Source organism: Mytilus galloprovincialis, chromosome 7 (genome assembly GCF_965363235.1).
Source record: "Mytilus galloprovincialis chromosome 7, xbMytGall1.hap1.1, whole genome shotgun sequence".
Lineage (NCBI taxonomy): Eukaryota > Metazoa > Mollusca > Bivalvia > Mytilida > Mytilidae > Mytilus > Mytilus galloprovincialis.
The window spans coordinates 96,085,015-96,095,249 of NC_134844.1; the positions used below are offsets into that span (position 1 = coordinate 96,085,015).

At 35.2% G+C, this 10,235-nt stretch overlaps 1 protein-coding gene across 1 annotated transcript in view; it reads left to right on the top strand.

Annotated features, from left to right (window-relative positions):
* The window catches only part of LOC143084335 (uncharacterized), a 56,859-nt gene extending 46,924 nt beyond the window's left edge, over positions 1-9,935 (top strand). Inside the window, exons 12-13 of the mRNA XM_076260746.1 lie at positions 1,777-1,804; positions 8,243-9,935. Of these exons, the coding sequence (XP_076116861.1) occupies positions 1,777-1,804; positions 8,243-8,628 (414 nt within the window). The 3' untranslated portion in view covers positions 8,629-9,935. The remainder of the gene's footprint in view (positions 1-1,776; positions 1,805-8,242) is intronic.
* The last annotated feature ends 300 nt before the right edge of the window (positions 9,936-10,235 follow it).

A 10,235-nucleotide genomic window follows, 5' to 3' on the forward strand; every position in this document is an offset into this window, starting at 1 on the left:
TTACTACACATGTTGTTAAAGGTAAAGTAGCAGAGATGAAACTAACTACATATATGTCAGGTAAAGCAGCAGGGAGTAAAACTAACAACACATATGTTGTGGCAGGTAAAGTAAAAGAAATAAAAACCAACTCCATATATATGGTGTGTCAAGTGAGAAGCAGAGATGAAACTTACTTCACATATGTTGTGTCAGGTAAAGAAGTAGCGATTAAACTATTAACACATATGACATATGTGTTGGGTAAAGTAAAAGAGATAAAAACCAACTACACATAGAAGGTGTCAGATAAGCAGCAGAGATGAAACTTACTACACATGTTGTTAAAGGTAAAGTAGCAGAGATGAAACTAACTACACATATGTTGTGTCAGGTAAAGCAGCAGGGAGTAAAACTAACAACACATATGTAGTGGCAGGTAAAGTAACAGAGATAAAAACCAACTCCATATATATGGTGTGTCAAGTAAGAAGCAGAGATGAAACTTACTTCACATATGTTGTGTCAGGTAAAGAAGAAGCGATTAAACTATTAACACATATGACATATGTGTTGGGTAAAGTAATAGAGATAAAAACCAACTACACATATGTTGTGTCAGATAAGAAGCAGAGATGAAACTTACTACACATGTTGTTAAAGGTAAAGTAGCAGAGATGAAACTAACAACACATATGTTGTGGCAGGTAAAGTAAAAGAGATAAAAACCAACTCCATATATATGGTGTGTCAAGTAAGAAGCAGAGATGAAACTTACTTCACATATGTTGTGTCAGGTAAAGAAGTAGCGATTAAACTATTGGGTAAAGTAATAGAGATAAAAACCAACTACACATATGTTGTGTCAGATAAGAAGCAGAGATGAAACTTACTACACATGTTGTTAAAGGTAAAGTAGCAGAGATGAAACTAACTACACATATGTTGTGTCAGGTAAAGTAGTAGCGATTAAACTATTAACACATATGACATATGTGTTGGGTAAAGTAAAAGAAATAAAAACCAACTCCATATATATGGTGTGTCAAGTGAGAAGCAGAGATGAAACTTACTTCACATATGTTGTGTCAGGTAAAGAAGTAGCGATTAAACTATTAACACATATGACATATGTGTTGGGTAAAGTAATAGAGATAAAAACCAACTACACATATGTTATGTCAGATAAAGTAGCGAAGATGAAACGTACTACATATAAGTTGTGTCAGGTAAAGTAACAGAGATGAAACTAGCTACATATCGTTGTGTCATTTTAAGTAACAGAGTAAAACTAGCTACATGTACTCATTGAAGGTAACGCAGGTATGTCAGGTAAAGTAGCTTTGTCAGAAAAAGTAAAACAACTGCCATATTCCTGACTTGGCACAGCCATTGTCTACAGAAAATGATAGACAAAACATGTTTTATAGCTAGATAAACCTCCAACTTTTATGATAAGCGTTTATCGCTCTGTTATATTCACAGAAATTGGGTGAGCAACCCAAACAGACAAAATAAGTAAATGTGATAATAAATTTGATCCAGAAGCCAAAACTGTTAAAATTCACTTCACAGACATGCCATTTCACAAGACGATAAGAACAGTTTCGTTATTAATCTTCGTGAATCAGATTCTTTTTAGATACAAAATTAGTATTGCTTGATAGAGAAGATTAGCTTTCCCAGACAACTCTTTCTATAAATTAGGAATGTCTTTTGACACTTTCGAAAATAATTGCTAATCAAATATATTCAATGAATTTGCAGTATCTATTTGATTATAATCTAATTTTGTAGGTGAAACGAATCAGAAAAGTTCAATGTGGTATGTATTTCCAAAGATATTTTTTTAAATTGTTATCAATGCAAGATATATGTTACCTTATTAATTATGCATTAACTAATAGCTGTCTTCCTCCTCAAGACTCAAACTAACAATAAAGAGGATGAAATTTAATCAATTAAATATAAGTTTTGGCTTTTATCATGTGACAAACAAATGTTATATCATGTGATAAACAGATGTGATATCATGTGACAAAAAGACATTATATCCTGTGACAAACTTATAGCATGTGACACGCATTCCTTATATCATGTGACAAACTTATATCATGGCACTGACAAACCTTAAATCATGGGACAAACATATGTTATATTACGTGACAAACATATGTTATATAATGTGACAAACAGATGTTATATCATGAGACAAATAGATATTATATTATGTGACAATTAGGTCGTATATCATATTACAAACAGACATTATATCACGTGACAAACATATGTTATATCACGTGACAAACAGATGTTATATCACGTGACAAATAGATGTTATATCATGTGACAAACATATGTTTTATCATGTGACAAACAGACCTTATATCGCATTAATGAATCTTTGATTAACATTCACATATATTTGGATTTTGAAAGTAACTTATAAGATTACTTGCTACATATGGCATTCATTTTCTTATTTTTTTTTGACAATATTAAATTTGATGACTACAAAAGATTTTATATACATTTTACATCACAATTATGAAGGAAAATATATTAAAAAAATGCAGAACCAAACGGTAAAGTGAGACAGAATTTTGGTCTACACCGTGTGCTGTGCAAATTGTATAGTGTCCTATAACAATTTTCCATTAAAAAAGGAAGATATCTATACATCTGTGATCTATGTGTATTTTCTGTTTCCCTCTCTCACCATATTTCGAGCTTTCTGCACTCTTTGTGCTTTTGTCAACTCTATACTCCTCTTCTAATGCATTGTGATAGTTTATTCGTAAAGTTGAATACCGGAAGTTCAGAGAAAAATAGTTGTATCTCCACTATTTCTTAACTAGACTTAACCTTTTTTGCATGATTTATTCTCAATTTTCACAATTCAAAATAGAAACACAGACAACACTTACATAACAAACACATTTGTCTGTGTTGCACTGTTTTATTTCCATAGGAGTGCTTTATTTTTTCAATGTGCTTGTTTATTGGAAAATAATAATGAAACAAATAAGAGAGTTGCTCTTCAAGTCAATAAATTCGATTCCTACATAATTTTCTATAATTAATAACAAATAATAATTTTGTGTGTTTTAAAATTTCATATTCCATTTCCATAATTTATTTAAATGAACACTTTTTTTGCATTATTTAAGAAATATTTTTAAAAAGCCATAGAAACTCTTTTGCTTTTTCTAATTTCAAAACCTTATTTTTCCCAGCTTAAATTACTGTGGACAGTTCAAATAGACGGTATAGATGGACTGGGTTGACTTTTTGTACAGTAAAGGTGGTCATAATAGATGAACCATGTTGACTTCAGTGATCTTTTCTAGATGGTCCATGTTGACTTGAGTGGTCTTCAATAGACGGTCCATGTTGACTTGTGTGGTCTTTATAGATGGTCCATGTTGACTATAGTGGTCTTTTACAGACGGTCCATGTTGACTTGAGTGGTCTTTATAGATGGTTCATGTTGACTTGAGTGGTCTTTTGTAGACGGTTCATGTTGACTTGAGTGGTCTTTATAGACGGTTCATGTTGACTTGAGTGTTTTTTATAGACGGTCCATGTTCACTTGAGTTGTCTTTTATCGATGGTCCAAGTTGGCTTGAGTGGATATTTATAGACGGTTCATATTGACTTCAGTTGTCTTATTTAGACGGTCCATGTTGACTTGAGAGGTCTTTAAAGATGGTCCATGTTGACTTGAGTTGTCTTTTATAGACAGTCCATGTTGACTTGAGTTGTCTTTTATAGATGGTCCATGTTAACTTTAGTGGTCTTTTTTAGACAGTCCATGTTGACATGATTGGTCTTTATAGACGGTTCATGTTGACTTGAGAGGTCTTTATAGATGGTCCATGTTGACTTGAGTTGTCTTATTTAGACAGTCCATGTTGACATGATTGGTCTTAATAGACGGTTCATGTTGACTTGAGAGGTCTTTATAGATGGTCCATGTTGACTTGAGTTGTCTTATTTAGACAGTCCATGTTGACTTGAGTTGTCTTTTATAGATGGTCCATGGTAACTTGAGTGGTCTTTTTTAGACAGTCCATGTAGACATGAGTGGTCTTTATAGACGGTTCTTGTTGACTTGAGAAGTCTTTATAGATGGTCCATGTTGACTTGAGTGGTCTTTATTGACGGTCCATGTTGACTTGAGAAGTCTTTATTGACGGTCCATGTTGACTTGAGTGGTCTTTATTGACGATCCATGTTGACTTGAGTGGTCTTTATTGACGGTCCATGTTGACTTGAGTGGTCTTTATTGACGGTCCATGTTGACTTGAGAGGTCTTTATTGACGGTCCATGTTGACTTGAGTTGTCTTTATAGACGGTCCATGTTGACTTGAGTGGTCTTTATTGACGGTCCATGTTGACTTGAGTGGTCTTTATTGACGGTCCATGTTGACTTGAGTGGTCTTTATTGACGGTCCATGTTGACTTGAGAGGTCTTTATTGACGGTCCATGTTGACTTGAGTGGTCTTTATAGACGGTCCATGATGACTTGAGTGGTCTTTATTGACGGTCCATGTTGACTTGAGTTGTCTTTATAGACGGTCCTTGTTGACTTGAGTGGTCTTTATTGACGGTCCATGTTGACTTGAGTGGTCTTTATTGACGGTCCATGTTGACTTGAGACGTCTTTATTGACGGTCCATGTTGACTTGAGTTGTCTTTATAAGACGGTCCATGTTGACTTGAGTGGTCTTTATTGACGGTCCATGTTGACTTGAGTTGTCTTTATAGACGGTCCATGTTGACTTGAGTGGTCTTTATTGACGGTCCATGTTGACTTGAGTGGTCTTTATAGACGGTTCATGTTGACTTGAGAGGTCTTTATAGATGGTCCATGTTAACTTGAGTGACTTTTGTAGACGGTCCATGTTGACTTGAGGGGTCTTTTATAGACAGTCCATGTTAACTTGAGTTGTCTTTATAGACGGTCCATGTTGACTTGAGTGGTCTTTATTGACGGTCCATGTTGACTTGAGTGGTCTTTATTGACGGTCCATATTGACTTGAGTGGTCTTTTTAAACGGTCCATGTTGACTTGAGGGGTCTTTTATAGATTGTTCATGTTGACTTGAGTGGTCTTTATAGACGGTTCATGTTGACTTGAGTGGTCTTTATAGACGGTTCATGTTGACTTGAGTGATCTTTTGTAGACGGTCCATGTTGACTTGAGGGGTCTTTTATAGACGGTTCATGTTGACTTGAGTGGTCTTTATAGACGGTCCATGTTGACTTGAGTGGTCTTTTTAAACGGTCCATGTTGACTTGAGGGGTCTTTTATAGACGGTTCATGTTGACTTCAGTGGTTTTTTATAGACGGTCCATGTTGACTTGAGTGGTCTTTTCTAGACAGTCCATGTTAACTTGAGTGAAACGTTTATAGACGGTTCATGTTGACTTGAGTGGTATTTATAGACGGTCCATGTTGACATGAGTGGTCTTTATTGACGGTCCATGTTGACTTGAGTGGTCTTTATTGACGGTCCATGTTGACTTGAGTTGTCTTTTCTAGACAGTCCATGTTAACTTGAGTGAAACGTTTATAGACGGTTCATGTTGACTTCAGTGGTCTTTTATAGACGGTCCATGTTAACTTGAGTGGTCTTTATAGATGGTCCATGTTGACTTGAGAGGTCTTTATAGATGGTCTATGTTAACTTGAGTGGTCTTTTATAGACAGTCCATGTTAACTTGAGAGGTCTTTTATAGACAGTCCATGTTGACTTGAGTGGTCTTTATTGACGGTCCATGCTGACTTGAGTGATCTTTATTGACGGTCCATGTTGACTTGAGAGGTCTTTATTGACGGTCCATGTTGACTTGAGTTGTCTTTATAGACGGTCCATGTTGACTTGAGTGGTCTTTATTGACGGTCCATGTTGACTTGAGTTGTCTTTATAGACGGTCCATGTTGACTTGAGTGGTCTTTATTGACGGTCCATGTTGACTTGAGTGGTCTTTATTGACAGTCCATGTTGACTTGAGTGGTCTTTATTGACGGTCCATGTTGACTTGAGAGGTCTTTATTGACAGTCCATGTTGACTTGAGTGGTCTTTATTGACGGTCCATGTTGACTTGAGAGGTCTTTATTGACGGTCCATGTTGACTTGAGTGGTCTTTATAGACGGTTCATGTTGACTTGAGTGGTCTTTATTGACGGTCCATGTTGACTTGAGTGGTCTTTATAGACGGTTCATGTTGACTTGAGTGGTCTTTATTGACGGTCCATGTTGACTTGAGTGGTCTTTTGTAGACGGTCCATGTTGACTTGAGGGGTCTTTTATAGACGGTTCATGTTGACTTGAGTGGTCTTTATAGACGGTCCATGTTGACTTGAGTGGTCTTTATAGATGGTTCATGTTGACTTGAGTGGTCTTTTGTAGACGGTCCATGTTGACTTGAGTGGTCTTTATAGACGGTTCATGTTGACTTGGGTGATCTTTTGTAGACGGTCCATGTTGACTTGAGGGGTCTTTTATAGACGGTTCATGTTGACTTGAGTGGTCTTTATAGACGGTCCATGTTGACTTGAGTGGTCTTTATAGACGGTTCATGTTGACTTGAGTGGTCTTTTTAAACTGTCCATGTTGACTTGAGGGGTCTTTTATAGACGGTTCATGTTGACTTCAGTGGTTTTTTATAGACGGTCCATGTTGACTTGAGTGGTCTTTTCTAGACAGTCCATGTTAACTTGAGTGAAACGTTTATAGACGGTTCATGTTGACTTCAGTGGTCTTTTATAGACGGTCCATGTTAACTTGAGTGGTCTTTATAGATGGTCCATGTTGACTTGAGAGGTCTTTATAGATGGTCCATGTTAACTTTAGTGGTCTGTTATAGACAGTCCATGTTAACTTGAGAGGTCTTTTATAGACAGTCCATGTTGACTTTAGTGGTCTTTATTGACGGTCCATGTTGACTTGAGTGGTCTTTATTGACGGTCCATGTTGACTTGAGTGATCTTTATAGACGGTTCATGTTGACTTGAGTGGTCTTTATTGACGGTCCATGTTGACTTGAGTGGTCTTTATAGACAGTCCATGTTGACTTGAGTGGTCTTTATTGACGGTCCATGTTGACTTGAGTGGTCTTTATTGACAGTCCATGTTGACTTGAGTTGTCTTTATAGACGGTCCATGTTAACTTGAGTGGTCTTTATTGACGGACCATGTTGACTTGAGTGGTCTTTATAGACGGTCCATGTTGACTTGAGTGGTCTTTAATGACGGTCCATGTTGACTTGAGTGGTCTTTATAGACGGTTCATGTTGACTTGAGTTGTCCTTTATAGACGGTTCATGTAGTTGTTTATGTTGATACATTCGTGTGACGCACAGTTGATATTTCTATTTTGCTGTATGTGTGTGCTGTCGTAAATTAATTTTACGTGTTTGTTGTTATTATGTGGTTTATTTGTAGAAATGTACTATTGTAGTGCTTATTCATGTGTTTCTATATCCTCGGTTTTCTTCTGTTTTTTGTTGTTTTTGCTTTATTCCTGTCACGTAATGGTGTGGTTTAACTGGTATTTTTAACATTCCAAGTTACTTTAGTAAGCGGGATATGGCTAGCCATTAAACAAGGTTCAACCCTTTATTTTTTCTTAAAATGTCATGTACCATGTCAGGAATAGGGCAATTGTAATTTAATAGTTCATTTCTATATATGTAGTATTGGCGTTTGTTTTTGTTATACTTCAGTGTTTCTGGTGTTCCATTGTTATCCTCTTATAGTAGAGATGATTTCCTCGGTTGTTTTAGTTTGTAATCCGAATTTGTTTTCTCTCATTCGGTTTGTGACTTTTGAACAGCGGTATACTACCGTTGCTTTAAATTGTAGTTAGTCCCATTTGTCTATGGTCCAAAATGACTTGCACCCATGTATCATTAAGCCTTTGAGTATGTTTTTACTCGAGCGTCACTGATGAATCATTGTAGACGAAACGCGCCTCGGGTGCAAAATCAATTGTCAATCTTTGTATCAAAAATAATAGATATAAGTAGATGTGGTATGAGTGCCAATGGGACAACTTACTATCCAAGGAACATTTTATTAAAGTAAACCATCAGAGGTCAAGGTACGGTTTATTTGCACATATATTTGTATACGTTTTTTCAAAACCTTGTGATTAAAATATTGACCATTCTTTAGCAACAAACAGTAAACTATCTGTGTAAAGCATTAAGCATCAAGGTATATATGTATAATGATTGTTATGTTTACAGATATTAGTGAAGAAAACTTGGATTTAATACCAACAGATGAAATACTTGATGAACTAGCACAAGTACTTGGTGTTGTATCCTTTCAACTGGGTATAGAATTAGGATTACCTATAACATCATTAGACCCCATTCAGTACAACAATGGGAGAAATTTAGTGGCTCAATGTAAAGAAATATTATTCCGGTGGAGAACAGATGAGAAAGTGAGGCCAACCATACGTGTTTTGGTCCAAGCTCTGGTAAATGTCGGAAGAGGCACTAGATGTTTGGAGGAAATCATTAAAACGGTTGGAGTTAAAACATACACTCAACATGAGGAAGTTGAAGAGCAGAAACAAGGAAAAGTTACAACACTCTTTAAAAAACTTTTTCAGAAGAAAAATTAGTTACAATACTTTTAAGTTGGTTTTATATAACTGAACCTTATATCATTCCATTCGCTTGGCTTATTCCTGTGTATAAATTCAAGGTAACGATTGAAATTGCCCCTGATATTGTCTTCTGATATATTCAGATTCAACAGAATGATGAGGATTAAACATGGTTGATTAGACTGTAAATTGTAGTTGTATACAGACATATCAGGATGGAGTAGGCCAAGAAAGACCCCTTAAAATTGTTAGAAGTGTCTGCACTTGTGTTGAGTCATAATTTATAAATATATGGTGTATTTAATGATAAAGCATACCATACTTAAAGTTTGAGACTGCACACGAATGCAGCCACCTACATCTTTGAAAAAAAAAACATCTGTAAGTAATGTGTTATATCATATTTAATAGATTTTTTTAAACTTGAACTTGGGCGTCTTAAATGACCAGTGTAGTTCAAAATCGTGCACATATCATAGTTGAACCGAATGAAGAAGACACTTTAGTGTTTAAAAGACAAAAATCTTTCATCAGATGTACTTTGATTTTTTGGCCAAATCTACCCATACCTTCTCCTTAATGTCTGTGATTTATTATTGCAATTGTAGGAAATGTACAGAAATGTGGGTTAATTACTGAGGTTTTCATTGAATTTTACATACAAATAATGCTATATAAAAAATCTAACCTGCAAGGTGGTTTTTTTTTCCAAAAATATCCAGCCATGTATTGACAAAAATGAAAACACGAAAAAAATGCCCTTGACAGTTATAGTAAAACCAACATAACACTCATACCAAATGGGTAATTGTTGTTTTTTATATCCCTTCATTTAGTAACGGAACTGTATACTGAAGTAACACTTAGACTGGATGATGATCCAATCATAGTAACTTTGTGAAAAAGACAAAGTTCTAATCCAAAATTGTTTACATAATATTTCATTCTGTAATTGTTGATCGCAAGCTCATTAATTTTTGAGTACTTGTTGAAGTTTATCGGATTGTAGTTTTGATAAACAATCATGTTTATCGTAGTAATGTTGTAGATTGTGTAATTACATCTATCTATCAAATTGTACCATAAAGATGATATCATTGTGTTACACTGTACCTGATTATACACTTATTTTGCCCTATTGTTGTAGATCGTGTTATTATTTCAAGCAATTGACAAGTTTTACCATGTAAATAAAAGCTTGCTAAATTGTATCTTTTTTTTATTGTACAAACCGCATTCACAAATGATGTAGATTGTGTCATTGATCCATATTTTTGACAAATTGTTTCTTGTAAATAAAAGCTTTTCGTTACACTAAACATGACTGATGTGTGTTTTTACGTCTACCGTTTTAGTAAAACGATACTATGTTGCAATCAAAATATATAACTTGAGGAAAACAGACTATAACAAGTCGAAAAGAAAACAAAATATGAAAAACACCACGAGAATATATAAAAGAGGGAGAAAAGACACCAGGGGTACAGTCAAACTCTTAAATCGAAAATAAACTGACAACGTCATGGCTAAAAATGAAAAAAATGAACTCCGTTGAAATTTCAACACAGAAAGTCCCTAATCCAATGGCAAAATCAAAAGCACAGACATATAAAGCGAATGGA